The sequence below is a fragment of the Betta splendens genome, chromosome 5 (genome assembly GCF_900634795.4).
Source record: "Betta splendens chromosome 5, fBetSpl5.4, whole genome shotgun sequence".
Lineage (NCBI taxonomy): Eukaryota > Metazoa > Chordata > Actinopteri > Anabantiformes > Osphronemidae > Betta > Betta splendens.
This window is the reverse complement of record NC_040885.2, coordinates 8403612-8424845: the sequence shown is the minus strand read 5'-3', so window position 1 is coordinate 8424845 and position 21234 is coordinate 8403612. Positions and strand designations below refer to the sequence as shown.

Genomic DNA, 21234 nt, shown 5'->3' with positions numbered 1-21234 from the left:
CCTTTAATAATAAACAGACATCATCTTTAATTAAATAAATACATTTTGGCTAATGCTGTCGCCTCACTACCTAGGTTTGATTCCTGGGGTCAGTCAGGTTCTTCCTGTCTCTGTTACTCTGGTTTCTTCCAGAGCTATAGTCTGGTCTACATTGTCTGTGGGAGTGTGAATGGGTGTGTGCATGAACATGTGGCCCTGTGATGAGTGTACCTGGACTCCTGGCCACATAACAGCTATGATAGGCTCCAGGAGCCACCAAGTGGTTCAGATTATAAATAAAAAAATAGATTTAAGTTTTTGTATTGTATTGATGCAAAAACGTGTCCACAAGAGCAACCCAAACTGCTTAGGAGTGATGGTGGGTGCAGAAGAAACTTCATTGATCACATAATCACCTGACAGCTGGTAACCATGATTCTGGTATTGGTGACCAGGAAGGGCCGCTCAGTCCTGGAGATGTCTATTAAATTGAGACAGTGGGAAGCACAGGACAGTCAACAAGTGAACATCCATGCTGGAAAACAACTACGACCCCCTTCACGATGCAGGGTCATCTCTGATCAGCCCTTTCAGTTACAGACTGTTACCATAATGTAATAACACATATTGTTGACTTTCTGACTTTATTGCCTGTCTGCATGTAAAAAAATATAGTTTCTTGTTTGCCTGACATTTTCATTAACCTTAATCACCATTTGTGACTGAACTCTCATTTGTATTACTGCATGTTTTGATCTAATAGTTATATACTGCCCCCCAGTGGTGGCACACTGACAACCAATGTACGGTCAATCAGGTTTGAAAAATAGTAGCCTTTATTTTCTAATGGTGGTATTTACAGGTGGCACGGCCTGTTGTCTTGGTACATGTGATAAACATTTTAAAAACACGTGGACATACATAAGGAAAAGGCATAACCAATAACCAAGCTAGTGATATGGATGATATGAATATCTTGGACACTTTAATGAAAAACAGGGTCACCCCTCTGTATCCAATGAGTAAACGTGCACACCTTCCCATAACTTGCCCAACTAAATTATTCAATGACTGACAAATATGCTTCTAGTTGTGCTCATAAAAACAATACATTGTACAGATTCACAGAACAACACAAAAAGATTTTGAATTAACACAATACTTTTGAAAAAACCTAAAAAGGAAAATAAGCTGTGGAACAGGACAGTGTGAAGTCATTAATAGTTTGGTTGTCACTAGCCAGAGCAACTGTGGGTCTAGATGGGAAAATATAGTCCAATTTCTAAAACTGTTTGCAAATCATTTTTCCTAAATGTTAAATGTTTACAGATTTAGTGGTTTGTTGGTGTTTCCTATATATACACTATGGATTTCTGGATGGTTTCTGCTATGAAAATATGATCACATTTGAAGGAAATACCTTGGGGAATAAAAGATAAATACACTTTAGTGAGTAAACTCTGTGAATGAGCAAGTCCACCAATCTAGTATACAGGGCAAAGTAGTAGCAAATGCTACAATAGATAAGCTACAACTGCAGTCACTAAGATTCCAATGACACAAGATGTGACTTTTGGTTTCTGGTACAGTAAGCTTTCCATAAATAACAAAATAAAAGAAACAATAAATTCTGACAAATATCTTTCACATTGATATACAAACAACATAACAAAAGATCATAAATACAGAGCAAACTGGTGCCCCAACATTCAATAAACAATAATAGTACTGTGTTGTATAAATGCAATATGATTAAATTACACTGTCAGTTGATGTTGTGAAGAAAACATCAAATTTCAATAAACTAATCAGCTAAAAGTGGCTTCATCAAGCTGAAGCAGTGTAGACTTAGCAAAAACATTCTTCTGAAGCAAAAGAAGGGCCAGAAGACAGAAGGTGGAAAAACAGGCGAAATGAAAACATAAAACAAGTACATTACCAAAGTGATAAAATAGGACGCTGGAAGCGTTCAAATCCAAGAAGAATTATGACTTAGAATTTCCAACTTGGTCAATATTCTACATATTTTAGTTTTTCCTATACATGAAATAAATTATATACTGTGTCTTTTTATATGCTGTTTCAGGCTAAACGCTTAATAAAATTCATCCTGGATTATATCTGAGGTGCAGCTCAGCAAATTATGACACACATTGTAGGGTTTTGTCAGGAGTACTTCCATACAAATACTGTTTGCCATCATATGTGCATATGATGGCTTATATAAATATGAGAATGCTGGAGAAAACATGAAAGTTGCGACACATTTATGGTTTCAAAACCTTTCCCAAATTCAACTTTCTGCGTATAGTTTAGAGCAGAACAACAACTTTATAAAATACCTATCATCAGCAGTTCATTTTCTATAACTGGCTGAAATACACTTGTGTACTTTATACTTTTTGGGAATCGATGGGGCAAAATATAAATGGCTCTATAAAAATAGAAGGACAATTAAAGTCTGCCTCAGCAGGTTGGGATGCAAGGTAACAAAAACAGCAATATTGGTGATGGGTTTTATCCCTGATATCCCAGTGTTGCCCACATGTAAATGATGCCAGGCACTTGAATGTCATGGTTGTGCATGTGTGTAAGTAAATGGTCGGTAGTCACATCAGACTGATAGTCTTTAAAGAGTGTTTCTGGACAACAAGGTACTTCTCAGGATTCCATTTCATCTCCATCGAATGACGGGGGCACAAAGCTGAGTACCTCATCGTAAGTTAAGCCTGAGAAAAAAAAAAATTTAGAGGACAATTATTATTTACAAACGCATAACTCGTACACGTATCCTTCCTAACAAATTAAGTTATCTACACAAAGCCAAATTACTTTTCCATTCTTCAATTTCCAGCTCACGGCTTTCGAAGCTCTGGTCATATGGTTCTGCTTCAGGCTCGTCATCTGGATCATGGTACTGGGCGAAGTACGAGTGGGCCAGGGCCTCAGACGCTGTGATTCGCTTGTCTGTGTCCAACACCAGCATTTTCTCCAGCAAGTCTACAGCTTAAACACAGCAGCAATGAGATGGAAAATGTGAGTATGAGAAAAAAATATCCAAAATACTACTATACAAGATTGTTTGTACCCATCTTGTCCATATTCATACACTAATTTTGAAATCTGAAACTACTCTCATCACTGCTCAGTTATTATTGAACATCAATATAAATATTAAAATTTAGCTGAATTGAAAGTAGGCAATGGGATGTCTTTCACATGGGTGCTGATAATGCAGGATGACATTCACTGAAATAATTAGGCATAACTAAGAAATGTTCTTAAAAGTTGTCTACCACTAGAGGACCCCCGTGAGCCAGGGATAGTAGATGAAATATCCAACTGTGAAAGAAGAACTTACCAAGAGGGTTGGCACCAATAAAAACATCTGCAAAGTTCCTCTTGGGCATGTGGGGAAGTGAGTTGATGTAGTTCCTTGCCTGTAAAAAGATTTTCAAGAAATTAAAATTTCTAACATTTGCCTGGTGCTTGAAATCAATATACACCAAGACATGCTTTGAGCACTTTAGTGAGTGTATTTTTCAGAATCAAGATGTATTATCAGTTCAGAAAACAGTGGCTGCACTGGCAAAGCACTCTGGCACGTGCTGTAACAAGCACAGCGAGGCAGACAGAAAAAGGTGTATTAGTGAGAGCAAATGGTAAAATGCAAAAACAGACTGCCACGAACCAGTCTATAACATAAGACTGGTAGAGCCCGTGGACGGCTGCAGCTCAGCTGGGGCATGTGGGAAGGCAGAGGACACGCGGCTCACCTCATGGCTGGGCATCCTGCTTATGAGTGAGGCTGGGGGCGTCCCCGTCAGGCGCATTATCTGCTGCAGCTGGTTTATATCTACAACCTCTGAGTCAAGGGGTGTCATAACAGGGAGAACAGCATGACAAAGAGCACAGGAGGTTAAGACAGTTTGTGTAGGCCAGGGGAAAGGGGAGTGTGCACACAGGGTGAGGATGACGAAGACGAAAGAGGGGGGAAACATTCCTGAGCTTTGAAATATATCAAACCTCACCTGACTATAGCCTAAAACCAGAGATTTATGGAAACTGTGACCAGGAGCAGCACAAAGAGCCTTCTACTGTTGTGGTTGTGAAAATATTAATGAGATTGTAGGAGGGGGTTGTGGTAATAAACACACTAATTCAGCGCAAAACAGGAGCAGGTTAAAACTAGTAGCAATCTCAAGTAGCAGACTGTCAAATCTCGCCAGAGCATCACGAAAACAAACACAGGCAAGAAGAGCAGTGCAACAAAACTGCGATGGTACTTGACACTCACAGACTCCGAAGAGATTTTCATCAAGAGCTCAGGCCCTGGAGTTCCGACGAGCATCATTATAAGCTTCAACTGATCAATGTCTACCACGCTCACATGAAGGAAAACACGAGGGTTGGGGTTGTTCACAATAAAACTATGAATTATTAGGGATTATTGAAATAGTTCTCAGCTTTTTAAGTGAAACACTTCACGAACAAGGCCGAGAGCACGCTAAAGGCTGAAGGGCATTCAGAACAAGAAAGTATTTGCAAAAGAAACAAAAATCTCGGCACATTTTTTCAGCGTTGATCACCTACAGGTCAAACAAAAGGCAGGGGTAAAATGAGCCCCTGCGCGCTGTACCTGCAATAACAATAAATTGTGCAAGACCTTCATTAGATACCAGATATCATGTTGCACCTCTTGCTCTGCCGGATGTCCTCCCACGCACCTCCAAACACATGTGCAGCGATCACCTTTCATTCACAGGTAAAGTGAGAATGAAAGATCACTGCACGTCCAGCTAAGCTTCGCAGGTGGATAGCGCCACCGTCGCGCTCTGAACAGAGATTAAGTGGGAGTGCACGCATTCAAACACAGCATCCAGAGTGGATGTGGCGATTGATCCTTTGGAGCAAGGAACACAAACACATTATGCAACAGCCAGCTCGTGCTTTCAATCTCCATTACCATGACCCCGGCACGGCACAGCACGGTGTGTGTGTTTATCTACTTCTGACCCTGAAGACGTCTGTCCTGACTAGAGTGTCTTCCTAGGTGGTTTGGTTCCAAAACATCTATGGGAAGCTTTGTAGAAAGAAAACAGGAAGGGAAAACTGTATTGTGGAGAAGCAGAGGAGACAACAGTGAGCAGCCATGACTCATAGACCACAGGGACGTCTAACTCCTATCACATACGCACGCACGCACGCACGCACGCACGCACGCACGCACGCACGCACGCACGCACGCACGCACGCACGCACGCACGCACGCACGCACGCACGCACGCACGCACGCACGCACGCACGCACGCACGCACCTCACAAAATTCAATATTTAGCCTTCGAGTAAGCCTGAAATAGGTTAAGGGTTTGTCTTTTAAACCCTGTGGTTTTTAAAAGCAAACAGCCTGTATGACAGCCTCAGTGTAATGCAGAAATCCAGTCACCAAGTGTACAAAATAAAATAGTTTAAGACAAGCTGACCCCCGCCCAAAAAGGTGAAAGGATACGGTCTGTGCCAGGGAAGAGCGTCCGTCCAGTGAGTAGCTCAGCCATGATGCAGCCCACTGACCAGATATCCACTACAGAAAAAAGGTCAGCATAGTAAATACTTTAAAGTAAGACGTGTTCATTCATTTCATTCCACAGACACAAGCTTGTCTCTTTCAACAAGCTGCACACAGAACTGCTTCATGTGGCCTAAACACAGCTACTGTAGTGAAAGAATCTTACATTACTTTATAATCAGCATGTAGGACTGGTGAGGAGCAGAAGCAGAATCAAAACCCATTCAGTCTGGTGGGTTTGTGTGCGTTTGGTTAGTGCTGCAAACTGACATCATCCAGAATCCACCAAAGCGCTCAAAGCTGCTCTAGTTTCTCTAAATCAACCATCAGCTTTTCTTATGTCATAAATTAGTGTCAGGAAATAGAACAGAATACTATAGAAACAAATTGATTTTCTCTATTTAAACCAACAATGTACACTGCAAACAGCAACAGCACAATGTTGTTTTTTTATTACTGTTCAGGCCTTTTGTGAAATTGAAAGGTGAATTTTGTGAAACGACTTCAGGGCTAAACAAACTGATGTCAGCAAACTGTTTCAATTATGCTGGAGTGGAGTGGTCTCTGGCTCAAAACGTTATGAATGAATGTTCGCGTTTACCCGTCATGTTGTAGTGCATCCAGTTGAGCATGATCTCTGGGGCCCGGTACCACCGCGTGGCTACGTAGCCTGTCATTTCATCATCTGTGTGCCGGGCCAAACCAAAGTCCAGGATCTGGGAGCGTGTGCGTAAACAAAGAAGCACATGAGTATTAGACAACTGAAAAAACAATAAATATTATTAGAGATAATATCCATGTCCTCACCTTGAGCTCACAGTCTTCGTTCACAGCCAGATTACTGGGTTTCAGGTCCTGAGGAGAGAGAGGTTGTTATGCACATCACTTACCCAATACAACTGATTCAAGAGGTTATATTCAGCATTGGGTAAAAAAAATAAAATAAAAAAAAAAACGATTGAAGCACATGCATCAGAGTCATCACTTACTCTGTGGATGATGTCTGCAGAATGGATGTACTGTGTAGAAAAAGCATTACACAACGATTACATTCGAACAAAACACAAATGTCATCATAACGTCTAACGGTGCTTTTAAAAGAGTATGCAGGCTTTAAAGCACATTCTATCTGGGGAAACGAATGTTTTTACACTGGAAGCTTCACCAACCTTTAAGCCTCTGAGGATCTGATAAATGAGGAACTGGACATGGTCATCAGTCAGCTTCTGGCATTTCACAATGTTGTTGAGGTCTGCTCCCATTAAATGGGTCACCAGGTACCTGCAATTCATAAATCACTAATCAGATGGTCCCCAAATGCCAGCACGCCCCCTCTGCAGATTTACTGTCTCTCTTACCAACTCTAATAAAATAACTTTCATTACCTGCTGCAATATCGATGTAAAGTTTGATTTAATGTGTAAGCTGTCTACATTAACATTCTATGTAATGGCCTTAGTTTATAATTAAACTTACACACAAATGTGAAATGACTCCAATACACTGGTGATGTCACACCATGTGGAGAATTCAAGGACACTGAGAGTGAGTGCTTGGTGCATGTACAGACACACACGCGGTCCCCTCGGAGACTGCCAGATGGCCGTTGCCATGGAGACCAGCTGTGATGTATATAGTGCATGTGTTCACCTAACATTCACCTTGGTACAACCCAACACATGCCAGCCATTCATAAAATGATCACTGGGAGAATTATGATGAGTGTGTCAAGTCTAGTTTCATTAAACTGTGTTGCTCCTGCCATCGCTTGCTGACGTAAAGACTTTTATTGTGTTAGCACAAGGGAAACCAGCACTATAAAAGCTGAAAAAGGAGCGGGGCAGATAGATGGGCTAAAATAAAAAAGGTCACCTGGGAGACAGCTACAGAGCGAAAACTCAATGACCTAAGTGAAAGAGTAATGAGATAACTTACACATCATTGAACTCCTTTAAGCTTGTTGCTGGTGTGAAAACATCTAATAGGCCGATCACCTGGAGGGAAAAGAAGAGAGTCTGTGTCAGAATGTGACATATTCCCCATCTATCTATGCGTTTTACACCTAATAACTAAATATGAAAACCTGCTTCTTTATTTGATTGTGGTCAACAAATCAGACAATCTCTGCCTTTCGAGGACCCACGTTTTATGTGATGTACCTTCGGTAACCAAAACGGAGCATGAGGAAAACCAAAGTGATTTAATTACATAAAAGCAGAGATCATTTTAAAAAAGTAAGGATTAGACACCATCTGCTAAAGTCGGTCTGAGTCGACGAGCACCAGACGTGTGCTCACGCTGAGTCTCCATGTGAACAATTGGCATGTATTTACAGTATATATACAGTCACGCATGCACTGTACATATGCACGCAGGCCCACCGAGTGCCACCCTGCCCCCACCACCTGCAGAGAGAAAAACACTGTAGCAGGCCACCCACACAGGGAACAAACCCACAGCCGATTGGTGGGCTGCGATCCCGACTCGCAGCCAATTGGTCCACTCAAGCTTTCCAAACTCAAAACCCGGGGAGTATCCTGGCAACAGCGTGAGCAAAACACAGAACCCCTCTCTATGTAAAGCAGTGATAGGGATTAAAGCACTTATTATGATCTAAACATTGTTTAGGAAGAGAGAGGCATGAAACAAAGAGGTGTCTGCAAATCTGCAAGTCTGCAATATCCAGTGATGGAGAGAAACACACGTCTCATTCATGAGAATATAATCTATTTTTCACAAAGAGCGAGGCATCCTTATTTTATGGCACCGGGCAGTTTTAAATCGATTCTTTAGACCAGACCAGTCATGGGTTCTGTATAATCCAGATTAATCCCATGTAAAACCTGCTTCTCGTATTAATACCAGCAGCACCAGTGCAACATGGAACTGGAGGACCCAAGCTGCTATTGCAGAAAGTTGACTTGTGCATGAAACAGGATACAGGAAAAGTTATGATGTGTGAGCTCTAAAGCAGAGTGAACGTGAACCTGAACCACAGCTTGTTTAAATTATGATTTGGAACAAGGTGCAACAGTTCACATGGAACTTGTTCATAACATAAGGACGCCTGGATCGTTTTCAACATGATTTGGCAAAGTCGTGTGTTTTTTATGCAAACTTCCTGTTTGTTCTTTAGGAAAACACATTGGCCATTTATCAAGTTGATTGAATATAAAATTAGCTGTTCTATTATTCTCCTCACAGCACCTGCAGGCTGCTGATTCGGGGAAAGCAGAGCGCTTTCATAACACACATTTTTACCCAAGAGCAGCAACAGACGGTAAATTGAGCAAATCCCCCAACACCAACAGAAGCTCCTACTCTTACTCACGCACATCATTTACTAGTTGACTTACACCCACACAGCGCACACACACACACATCACATGCTCCTAAGGTTGAGAATCCATAACCACTGTTATTGCATAACACCATGAAGCCGCTCTCTATTTGGTCAGTGTGTTAGCTGGATGCAGCGATATCGCACACAAACCGGGGACTTTGTTTGTGTTTTGTATGTGGGCGAGTGTCTCTGTGCGTCGTACCTGCACCACACACGCACAAAAATACAAAACCAAAGCAGCGACTGAACTAAAAGCCACTTACAAATCTAAAACGGCATGAATCAAAATTGCTGCAGCAACAAAATAAGATGAAAGGAGACCTCGCCGCCGGCGGCTGCAGTTCCAAACGTGCTGGTGACTCACTGCTTACTGAGGTTGCACACCGCCTCGCTTCGCCAATAATACCAACATGTTTCTGGCATTGCATACATCCACCTTAAGTGTCCAGCTCCTGCTGTTGCTGCGTGGGCAGGACTTTTAGAACCAGCTGGAGTGAGGTGCTGGGTCATGTACCTGTCCTCTGGTGTAAACTTCATGGGCATGTACACCTGACGGTTGGATAGCGATCAGAGGAACTGTAGATGATCATGAATGTATCAAACACAGGCCAGTTCACATGACAGCTTCATCAAAAAAGGGGATTTCTCGCAAAAATGAGCTCATGCGAAAAGAACATTTCTTGCAAAAATTTTACGTCTTGCAAGTTTCAACTTCTAGTTTTAGTTCTCCAATTCTATGTGTCACATGGGTTTCTTCATACAAAGTAGAGCTGGCCATAGATTTGCAGTGAAGTTTTTAAGGTGGCGATGGGATGAGCTGCCCCACGACCCACTTACGTTCTCGTGCTTCATGTGCTTGAGCAGCCGCAGCTCTCTGTAGGTCCTCTTTGCATGGATGATGGACTGGAAAGGCCTTGACAGCTTCTTCACCGCTACCTTCAGGCCTGTCTTCACGTCGTATGCTGAACTGAAAGGGAAGAGAGTTTAAGACCAGTTAACTAAACAGTCAATTACATCAGTGCGTAACAATAGTCAAATCAAAACCTGAAACATTCCCCTTGGATGATGAGATACTTCTCCACCCAGCGTAGGGAGACATATGCCAGTAACCACAATATAAACTGCTTTTCACACAGCTTGGTTTTACTTCTTATTTCACTATGTAGATAAAGCTGTGTGAAAAAAACATGGCCAACCTCAGCGTCATACACGTGACCCACCTGCCACTAGCAACTCATTTCCTTACAGCAATTTTAAAATGACTTTGAATTCTTGACTCGTTCGAGGGTGACTGGTAACATTATTATTAACTGTAACTAAGGACCTCTAACCATGTTCTCAGACATGAACAAACAAGAACTATCACAATACCTGCTTTTATCCCAATTTAATGTGCAAAACACTGAAGTTAATTCACGTCCACATGAGCGTGCAGGGTTTGGCCCACTCGGTTCCTATTTAGGCCCTCGTTCATTGTTTTGCTCATTTCACTGTAATAATGCAACAAAATACCTCGCTGCCATTGTGCAGCTGAAGCCAGAGGAAAAAGGACAAATAAAAAAAAAAAAAAAAGACGAGGTGTGGCAGCAAGAACACAGACAAAAGAACATGCCACATAAAAGCTGAGAAGGAATGTTGCATCAAGTGAGCACTGCTTCTTAAAGGTGTAGATGTACTCCAAGAATAGAAAGTAAGTGTCGCCTGCCAATATACAAGAAAACTCAAACCTTATACACCTTAAAAATCAACACTTGCCCACAGCCGGTGGCAGAAGGAGCGAGACGGAGAGGACTTCCCACTGTAAGACGTGTAACGTTGCTGCATTTCCTGTACTGTGGGGCAACACAAACCACATTCCTTCCAAGTCAAACACTTACACTGCTTTAAAACCATTCGAACATAATAAACGTGCACAATTTATTGCTGTTTGCCCAGCGAGTATGGCTGGTAAAAACTTTTAAATTGGTGTTTTTGCCTGGGTGTTTCGACTTCACACACTGTTTCATAAACAAACTAGGTGGACAGGATGTAAAACTCCTTCATGCAAAGAAGAAAGCTAATGAAAGTACCTGAACTAGTGACCCAGTCTCACCACACACTGTGTCCTTTCAGTTAGGAGCTGGCTTCCAAGCTGTGTCAACACCCCTTATTACAGGACGAGATAAAAGTCATTTCCTCTGGACCCGTGTCTCAAACTGATCAAGAGATTTGAACTGTTGACCTTTTAATTACATCTGCCCGAGAAACCCATGCTCTTTAACAAGTGATGCCAAAGGTGGCATTAATAAAAGTTACAGTCGTGAGCCACACGTCCATTTTACAAACATTGAGCTAAGCTGTGCATTTTTTCCCTCAAGTAAATCCATGATTACGTCCACTCCCAGTCTACTCTATGATCCCAGCTTATTGTACGTGTCACTTGAGGGAAAACCCAAACTCGGTAAACAAAGCGCGTGCATATGCTGAAGCTAAACGATAAAGCAAAGGCACACAGAGTTTTTAAAACTGCTGCTAATATGCAAGACAAACAAAACAGCTCCAAGCGTACACCACCCAATTAGTGTGTAATAAATGGAAGTGCAATAACACATGACCATAAAGCTGTGGGTTGTAAAATGTGCAGCATTATGAGGCAGACATCACAGGGAAGTAGTCATCGTCAGCAGCGTGTTGAGTAACTGAGCTCGAATGCGCACCATCAGTGACTTGTTGGGATGACTGCATAAACTGTCCATCCATTCAGAACTGACATTTGCCGGAGATTAAAGAGAAGGGTGGAGGCTCTCGCATTGAGCTGTCACCAATTACCCAACTCCTCTTGGAGAAGGAAGCCTTATCCAGGCCTGTGGCAGGCTCCAGGAGATTTCAGTAAGAAATGATTGTGTGCATTCATACAGTCTGCATCTTTTTCCCAGAATCCGACGAGGATACGATGATGCACTATGAAGTCTTGACACATGATACGATTTGATGCTTCATTGTGAGCAAATGCAATTTGTGTGTCATCTGTAAAATGAGCGTGGCCACTTTGACAAATCACATTAAATACCGTTTATCTCGTCTGTGCCCACCTGATACATTTACAGCCTACAGTCATCCATTAGCTACGGCCACTCATCCTGGAGGCGACCTGCCCGTTGCACAGCTCTACGGCTGATGTTTTCTCAAAGTTAAAGGCTGCTAAACCTTTTGCAACGTTGGCTGGTGACATCCCAGCTTATCATAATTCTCAACACACAAGTATACGCTATGGGCGTTTAATTAGCTCAACGCAATCAACATGCTACAGCAGGATCTCATGAGACCAGTCATGTAGGTTTGCAATCACAGAGACGCTGTGAGGCTCTTAATGCTGATCCAAAATGACCGGCTTTGACCTTGCTGACATCACAGACGCGTTCCCTCATGCAATTAAACGCTGAAGACAAAGTCACATAAAATTGCCGGTGTTAAGCTTAAGCCTTGTGTTTGTTTAGAGGACTGAGAAGCCATTGCACAGTTCTCTGAGGACAGAATGCATCACCCAGAGCTTTACATAGTACTGTATCTTAACAGCAGGTTAACCTCATAAAATAATTTCTTAATCAGCAACGTGATGTTTTTGGAAGCAACATATTGTAACAGCTGAACAAACCTGAAGGCACCAAACCGGGAAAGATAATGCTAAGAACACACGTGCCTCTGGGTTCTGAAACTGGTGAACTTCTGCACAAACTGACAAGAGCTCAACAATTAATGTAATGACAAATGTGAGTACAGAGAAAGACTTGGCAGGACGCGTTCCTTAACCTGTGGCTGGGTAACGCTGGCAACCCCTGCATCAACAAATAAGTAGATGTGTACAAGAGAATGCAGGAACATTCAAAGTGCAATTACAATAATGATACCATTATGATTGAGCAACACCTATTCGTTTTAAAAGGGTGGGGGAGGATTTAATAATGAAATTATGAGATGCTATAGGTTTGCTAAACTGCTACCAAGTAGAAACTCATTGGGTTTATATGCATCCCACACCTGGTGGGCCGGATGGGAACATGCTCATTTCTGCTCAGCACAGAAACCAAAACGACAAATCAAGAGCCGCTCAAAATACTGTTCACCGAGCACAGCCAGCAGCTTTCACTTTCCACACACACACACACACACACACACACACACACACACACACACACACACACACACACACACACACACACAATTACTTATACACAGGTAGTAGATTCCCTTTGACAGTTTTAAGAAGTAAAACTACAGTCAGACTTGACACAGACACAGAAAATGTTGACATACTCAAAGTACATGCTGTCCATATTCAAAAGATGGAGAGAACTTGAACTGAGAACGTGTCAGCAGCTACAGGCTGACTGAAACGGTGTCCAGCAGAGCCACAACGCTGACACGCTGGAGTAGGTGTCGGGAGGTTATTTATACGTTACAAACCCCTTCTGAGGGGCTTCAATAAACACGCAGAATTTACGGAGAGCCAAAGGTCTCGAGAAGCTAAAACGCTTACTCATATTGTGAAAATACAGAGGAATGCCCGGAGGAATTCCCTCAAAAGGCCACGACAAAGTAGCTGCAGGTGACAAAGAATATTGTAGCAGGCTTTCAGAATAATCCGTGTGAGAGGAGAGGGACCCGAGTTCATTTTAGGCATTCTTTGGGCGTGACGTCACAGGGACTCAAGACAACTAAGGACAGCACATCTGAAACGGTGAATTAGGTCACGGTTCTCCCATTGTTTACCGCAGACGGACCCAAACGGGCGCGCGCCCCGTGCATCGAACACAGAGTAAACTTGTGACTACGGTAAGATGCCGAGGCCACTACCTAACCTCGGGACTGTGAGTCATGGGTGTAGCACTACGGGAGAAAGGGTGACATCATTCTAGAGTCATCGTCGTCGTTGGATGGGCTCCTATAGAAAGCTCCCACTATTCAACGAGGGGGGGGTACTTTCTAAAAAACCACGTGACCTCCTGGTAGTCTGCACCCATCTGGAAAATGCATAATGAATGCAATTTGCGGATGTGTTAAGCACTAGTTTGTGTTGCAGGAGTGTAATGCTATTCTCCGGGAGGAAGGCGGCTGTTTTCCTGGGTCTGTGTTAACCTTAACTGCATCGTGAGCACGGATAATATCCGATGAGGAGGCAATGATGCAAGCACGGGCATGACACTGTTGGGGCTTAAGGCGACACTGGTGCATGACTTCAGAAAAAGCAGCTTCTGGGCGGATCTCCCACTGGGGGAAAGAGTTCGCCTTCACCCTCGATCAACCAGCACGTCCAATGCAAACTGGTAATACGTACAGGTGTTCGTGAGCCGAGAGTTCGTCGCCGCGAGGCACCGAGCGCACTCAAAAACAATAATCCCCACCCGCCGAAAAAACGCGAAGATGCCCGAAGCGGGCACGATGTTCCGCCAGAGCTACGAGAATGTGCGCACAGAGCAAAAGTAGACTTTCGCCCTGGTGCCGGCGGCAGCCTTTGCGGGGAGATAAGCAGCCCGCGAGGACGGAGCTCGTCCGGAGCTCGTCCGGAGCTCGTCCGGAGCTCGTCCGGGGCCTCGGTGGGTGGTGGGAGCCCGCTCGGGTGTTGTGCAACCGCGCCGTGTAACGTACTCTGCAACAACTGCTTACCACACGGATCCGTAGGCACCGGAGCCGACTGGGGATAAGTTCTGGTACCGCTCCGGGACCTCCCACACGGTTTTGTTGAGCTCCTGTCGGTAGAACGTGGGTCTTTCCTTGTGCGACATTCCTGCGGATTTCGCAGCCCCGCAGTGACAACACACGCCAGCGGAAACTTCTCCCCTCGCTGCGCTGCTCTGCGCCGCTCGCCTCTCCTCCACGAGCGGCACGACGTGGTGCGTTCACCGCTGCTCCCCGGCTAAAACTCGCAACGGAGACCTCCCCGACGTGCGCACAAGTGCGGCCGCTCGCTCGTAGGAATCCCGTGCAGTTGTGCAGGCAAAAAAAATCCCCCCCTCCCGCTTCGCGTGCAAGTCGGTGCGCTTGGAGGCAACTTCCTCAACAAGCCACGCTCGGGTCAGGAAGCTCGGTCTGGACTCGCTTTCGCTGGATTTTTCGCCCTCTTCTGTTCTCGCTTCGCGAAGCGCGCAGGGACGTGAGCGCGCACGTCGCTCCGTCACGGTGTGCACGGTACCACCTGTCTTCTCGCGAGATTTCGCCTGCCTTTGGGAAACCAGGGGATGTCCCGTTTCTGCTCTTATTAAACCAGGGAAACTCCCTTAAAGTGATCTAAGTGAGTAATAACACCACCACTTAAAGTGTGGTTGCAGCCCTTGTTGGCTCTGATAGTTTTTTCACCCACCTCCTGGCAGGTAATCCACTGCTCTTTGGCTTGTTAAGAAACTTGAATACATACTGAAAATGGTCTAAACACAAATAATTTATTGGTGAGATAAAAGTAAATTCACTTCAAATAACTTTATTTATCCCCAAGTGGCAGTTTGAAATCTTATACATCTGCACCTAACTGCAGTGTAGCTGTGTTAGGGCCAACACAGTTATCTCATATTTGTATTGCATTTGATTTGATGTGCATGATTTTTTTTCGTTTTTGGTATGTTCTCCTAAAGAATGTCAAACATTGAATTACCTTCTACCAGGTACATTAAGAATATTTTAATAATAAAAAGAAGGTGGTAAAAATGAACAGTAACAGTATTATAATGGCATCAAAGACAATCCGTTTGGCATTAGATTTAACTCTACACGCAAGTTTTGAAAACATCTAGTTTTTCCACAAAACTGAGATCTATATTTTGAAGTCATTACTATCCATGTGTGTAACAATTCAAAACATCTACATCTCATTAGATGTTAGTGTAAATATAGTAAATAGTGTCTTTCAAACCTAGAATTAATAGCAGATGGCCAACTGCCCTTAAAAGAAAGTAGGATACTGCATAAAAAAAATATGTACACAAGACAACGGTTCATATATTAGATTTCTTTATCTTTCCTTCAACCCTAACACAGAAAGATCGATACTGAAAAACAAATAGGAGAAAGCTGAATTGATCAGATGATCACACAAACCCCCCAGCAAATCTCTACTAGTCATTTTTTTACAAATATATACAGGTAGGCTAATTTTAGGTTGTGTATAACTAGAATGTATAATAAACACATGGCCCATTGACCTTGTATCATTCAATATAAACCATTATGGGTGTTGATGGAGACAAAAAACAGTGTTACCCAAGTACAGAATGATACCATGTGATCAAAGACTTTTTCCTCTGTTGTAACGGTGCAGCAGATTCAGTATGCCCTTCATATCTGTAGTGCGCAAGCATTTTTTAAGGGAAGGAGCAATGTACCCAGTCACCAGAAGGGGGCAGCACTGGCTAGTCTTTCACACGGGTCCATAGGGCAGTGGGGCTTCATCGGTCACATAATCCCGCAAGTGTTTTCCAACAAGGATAAGCAGATGACCACAAAAATGAGTCCATTCCCAGCCCGAATCTGCCCACACCATTACTGTCCAGTTGGCTATCATTTCAAAAAGACCACATAGAAAGCCATGGCCAAACAGGACATCGCCACAGCAATGTGGAGTCGCGTCCCAATTACTGCAGCTGAGGACACAAGGTGGAACAGGAATTAAAAAAAATTACACATCAACTACAAATATAAAGAACAAGGTAGTCATTGCAAACTGTTCAAGACAGTTATTGGAGCTGAAAAAGCTCCTATATCTGGTATTATACAGATGAAAAGCTTATCTGTAGTAACAAGTAAAATACTGTTTGTAAAAATTGAGTGTCACTTTTTTTAGTTGTTTTAAATCTGTATGAGTAATAAAGTAAAAGGGAGTAATAAACCTGGGCAAGGTGGGTATCAAACATAACCTTAGGCCTTTTCACAGCAGGCATTCTTCTTCTTATAGTAGATTAGGAATGAATTTGAATATTGGAATTGTGACGTACAAGTTAAGTGTTTCACAATAACAACAGCAGCAACAAGTAAAAATAAAGAAAAAAACAATCAGAGAATTCTGTTTGCAAGTAACAAGGCCAAAAACCAACACTACATAATTCTAATTATGACGCAAGAACTAGGCAGGACTGCTTTTAAAAACAGACCAATGAAGAACTCATTGTATGTAGTCACTATTTTCTGGAAGAACAGTTATTCACTGCAACTGAAATGTAAATCAAAACCATACTGTACATAGAAAAAAAATGTAAAGTATAAATGAGAAGATAAATGCCAGTTTTAACTAGTTTTAGTGACATGCTCATTCAGCTGTAAATAGATAATATATCTACCTTTGTAGAAGACACCCCACACTCCTTTTTTCTCTGACAGCAGCCAGCTGTTGAGGCGCGGTACCTTTTTGAGGTACGCACAAGTACAGATGAACAGCAACCCAAACACCAGGATGCCGTCGAAGGAGTACACTTAACATGAAGGGGAAAAACAAAACGCCATATCAGTAAATGCATATCTTAATACAGTCTCAGTAAATATTACCCAAACTAGAAAAACCTGTTTTGAAAAAGTTGAATTAAATGAGTCACAAACAGCAGTCAAAAACATCTCTGAATGCAAGAAAAACAAGTCGTCCCATGCACTGTCTGGTAAATACGTTATATTAACCCTGAACAGCCCCGACCAAAGGCAGTGATTTTCTAAATAGAGGCTTTAAAAGACAACACAGTAAAGAGACAGTCAGCACCGCTTATGTCATGTAGAAACAAGTGCTGCCACTCTATTATCGGTCCAACTTGGAGCAGCATTGAAATAACACTATATAAAACAATCATACTGATTTTCCCAAGACAGATACACGTCGACGTTTAAGTCAATGCTACTATCAACTTAAACTAATTCAAGCAGCTACATATCAGATTAGATAGGTAATTTAATCCACATGTAGATCAGAGACACTTGCAGTTAAAAGCTCGACAATAATCTAATCTCCAGGGAAGGAGAAAAACGCAAGCAGCTTTTTATGGCCTGCAGGATTAATATTATAGTCTCAGGACCTCTATAGAGTTCATACAATTAGTCAACCACCGATAACACAACCAATCAATGCTAGTTAGCCTGCAGCTTTATGAAAATAGGTTCCAACATTACAAGGTCTGAAGAGAAGAACGCTGCAATAAATACAGCAAAATGTGCCAATAACATGCATGTGTGAGAAACCGGGACACAACGCTGATAGAACTATCAAACATGTATGTATTTGAATGCTAACAGACTCCCATTGCTACTGAGGGCCACGTCTACAGCTAAGCTAGCTACCGCTTTAGCCTTAGGGAAGTAGTTGGCCTAACTAACGTTTTCTGTTCTCATAGTTTGTTTCATAATACACGAAACGTACCATTTGTCATATTCGCAGATTGCTTCTGTTTTGACACTATAAGTTGTTCTCGTCTTAAATCAGCAAACCATCATGCATTATAAAGAAATAGATCGCAGTCTTCTTCGTAGTCACTCAGTTGACATTTCCGGTTTCACTGGCTAAATTCTTCTTTTACGCTGCTTATTTGTTGTCGTGTATCTAGTATTACTGCCATCTACTGAATGAACGGGTGGTTTTCTACCCGGGGCCCGTTTCAAGAAGGTGGTTTTGTGGAAACTCTGAGTTTGTTAACCCCGGAATGAGGAAAACTCAGACTTTTCGGTTTCAGAAAGCGGGGTTACTTAAACCCGTAAAGCGGGGTAAATTTAAGCCCGTTTCAAGAAGCGAGGTAACCGAAACTCAGAGTCAGTTACTATGGCAACTTACTCTGTGAACCTAATCTGGTCGCGAGCAGGGTTTATTTGGGAAACCCAGAGTTTCCTTCGGTCTCCGCACCTTTTTAAAGTGAACAGTGTTTAAATACCTCGTTTAATCTTTCATTTCATTCATAGATTTCACCTGTTTCCTTCGCGCAGAGACCAAAATGTCCGTTTCTAGAGGATCCTGTAGATGAGGACGCTGTATTAATTCACACGACGTTGAATTTACGCCGCGAGAGGATTTTAACGCCACAAGTTAATTTTCTGTCATATCGCCGTGCATATTTATTTTAGCGGTACCGTTTTTATCGAGACTCCATACATACATTAATAATCTTATTCACCCATACGTCAAACACATCATCCATCGTGGCCGTGCTTTTACATCCGAACAGATTCTTTGTGTTGCGTTACGTTTTTTTTGCAAACGGTAGTTTTCTTTATAACATTGGAGATGCTGAGCACATTAGTAAAGCCACTGTATGTAGAAAAGTTCGACCTCAAGCGCTTTCCTTGACACAAACTCCTTAAAGCCATTAAAGAGGAGTTTCACAGGATTGCAGGTATGTGGTAATTAATTTGTTTCATTGAGGCTAATCTGAAAAATGATGATCAGTTAATAATATCTTGCTGTGATCTGAAATAAACTGATAAATGTGCAGGTACACTGACTACTCTTTCTAATGGTCACTGTAACTGACATTACATTGTTTACATCACCAAGATCATATGTGATGCTGTGAATTCATGAATATATCGTGATTCAACCCTAAATAACAGCCTGCACTGTACAGGTACATGTATGTCCTATAGACTTATTTCAATGCATGCACTCACAGGAACACTTCTATGCAGCACTAAAGTAATGTGAACTTTCTTCTAGGAGAGATTGACAGCTTTCTGCTGGAGATAGGGGTTACCCATGAAGGCGCACACTACTGACGCCTGACCCAGAACCTGAAGCAGGCCCCCAGCAGCGCTTTAATGTGGCACTGCAGAACAAGAGCCCGGGTGGAAATGACCATAGGCCTGTTGAAAGCACGACTTCAGTGTCTACGTCACCTCAGGGAAACACCTGAGAGGCCTGTGACATTAATGTGACATGTGTTGTTCTCCACATTATTGCAATTATTAGAGAGGAGCAACACCCTGCCCTACGAATACAAGACCCCGAGGAAGACTCCTTCCATTACAGTAATCTGCAGAGTGGATGGACAGATTTGCTTTAATGTCTTAATCAACCATCACCACCACCACCAATAAAAGAAACTGAACAGATGTAAATCATAATTTATTTGTTTTTTTTTTCATTTCCTACAAATACAAAGGTAAATGTTAGATTTTATGATTCTTCCAATAATTCATACAATTCACCTTTAACTATACACTCATCTCCAGCTTTTGTTTGGGAATTTCAATTTCTAGATCTGGCTTCTCAATCTTGTGATACAAGTATACCATTTCCTTGAGATTTAGTTTATACAACTCAATAACCGGTAACTTAAAATACAGAAGATTTAGAGTTACATGACATCTTGACATGACATGTTCCTCATTACTCTTACAGAATTGAACTCTGGCATTTACTGAACATCACTGAACCGTGTGCATCTGTGCAGCAAATGTGACTGACCTCCTCCTGCGAGGTGCAGGTCCTCCACCAGTTGTTCTAGCCTCTGCCTTCTTTCTGTTGGCTGAGTAGAAGTCAAATGTTTAACTGTGTGAAAACATTACAGCCATGTTGAAAATGCTGCTGCACTGCTATACTCTGCATGCTGTTTAGTTATTTAATATATCAAATATTGTAAAGTCAGGTAGTCTACACCCATGACATGATGGTGCCTTATACCTGTTTGAATTATGTTTTTACATTTCATTTTTCGCCACGTTCTTCTATGTCTGCAGGATTGCGCCTACTGTACATGAAAACTGAAATTAATTTCTTATGTTATTACGTGTTTTGGGTAACTTTTAAAAACCTAATTAGATTAATGTAATAATTGCTCTCCATAAAACGTATTGGATTATTGAATTATCATTACTTTACAAGTCCCACATCAACCACAACAGGAATTTTAAAAATGCATAGACATAACACTGCACTTTTAATTCATACAAACGTCGGTATTTCATGCAATTACTGAAGTAACGCCTTAGATGAGTGAAAAAGTCCTTACTTTACGAGTGAAATATAACAACAATACTAAAATTATTTAGTAATTAGTTACGCTGTATGATTAAAATGTAAACTTACGCATTGACTCGAGGAGCTATTTTCTTCCAAGCTTATTCTTTCTCTTTCGCCGCTGCAGCCATGTTGCCTTTTCTACGGATTATAGGCTCGTAGTCGCTATATGCTTGACGTAACATATCCATTTGTTGTCCTGTTGCCATGGTGACTCGTAATATCTTCACTCCATTGATCAGGGCTTTGTATCGTCGCGGTGCACGCGCTTAACTCTGAGTCAGACAACTCAGAGTTGCTTAAACCAACTCTTTTTAGCTGTTCTGGAACCGAAAACTCCAGGTTTGCAAACTCAGAGTAAATCAACTCAGAGTTTCGTTTTAACTCAGAGTTTG

General features: G+C 42.2%; 2 protein-coding genes and 1 long non-coding RNA gene across 4 annotated transcripts; 1 reads left to right on the top strand and 2 right to left on the bottom strand.

The window, feature by feature from the left end:
• Positions 1 to 792: 792 nt before the first annotated feature.
• Positions 793 to 15036, bottom strand: mapk14b (mitogen-activated protein kinase 14b). 2 transcript variants are annotated; one of them, XM_029151264.3, is made up of 12 exons: positions 14533 to 15036; positions 9727 to 9856; positions 7482 to 7540; positions 6716 to 6827; positions 6536 to 6565; positions 6354 to 6401; positions 6148 to 6262; positions 5490 to 5561; positions 4277 to 4356; positions 3341 to 3419; positions 2812 to 2985; positions 793 to 2708 (listed from the first exon to the last, which is right to left on the bottom strand). In XM_029151264.3, the coding sequence occupies exons 1-12, from the start codon at positions 14649 to 14651 to the stop codon at positions 2641 to 2643; spliced, it is 1086 nt and encodes a 361-aa protein (XP_029007097.1). In that variant the 5' UTR covers positions 14652 to 15036; the 3' UTR covers positions 793 to 2640. The 2 variants fall into 2 exon arrangements, with proteins under 2 accessions (XP_029007097.1, XP_029007096.1); XM_029151263.2 differs by lacking the exon at positions 4277 to 4356 and adding an exon at positions 3756 to 3835 and having other exon boundaries at positions 14533 to 15031.
• An 817-nt stretch (positions 15037 to 15853) lies between these two features.
• On the bottom strand, positions 15854 to 18412 carry tmem167b (transmembrane protein 167B). Its single transcript, XM_029151266.3, has 3 exons — positions 18254 to 18412; positions 17193 to 17324; positions 15854 to 16499 (listed from the first exon to the last, which is right to left on the bottom strand). The coding sequence occupies exons 1-3, from the start codon at positions 18261 to 18263 to the stop codon at positions 16417 to 16419; spliced, it is 225 nt and encodes a 74-aa protein (XP_029007099.1). The 5' UTR covers positions 18264 to 18412; the 3' UTR covers positions 15854 to 16416.
• Positions 18413 to 18498: 86 nt separating this feature from the next.
• On the top strand, positions 18499 to 20376 carry LOC129604147 (uncharacterized). The gene is made up of 2 exons (XR_008694810.1): positions 18499 to 19217; positions 19538 to 20376. It is a non-coding gene; the product is annotated as an uncharacterized LOC129604147 (long non-coding RNA).
• Positions 20377 to 21234: the final 858 nt, after the last annotated feature.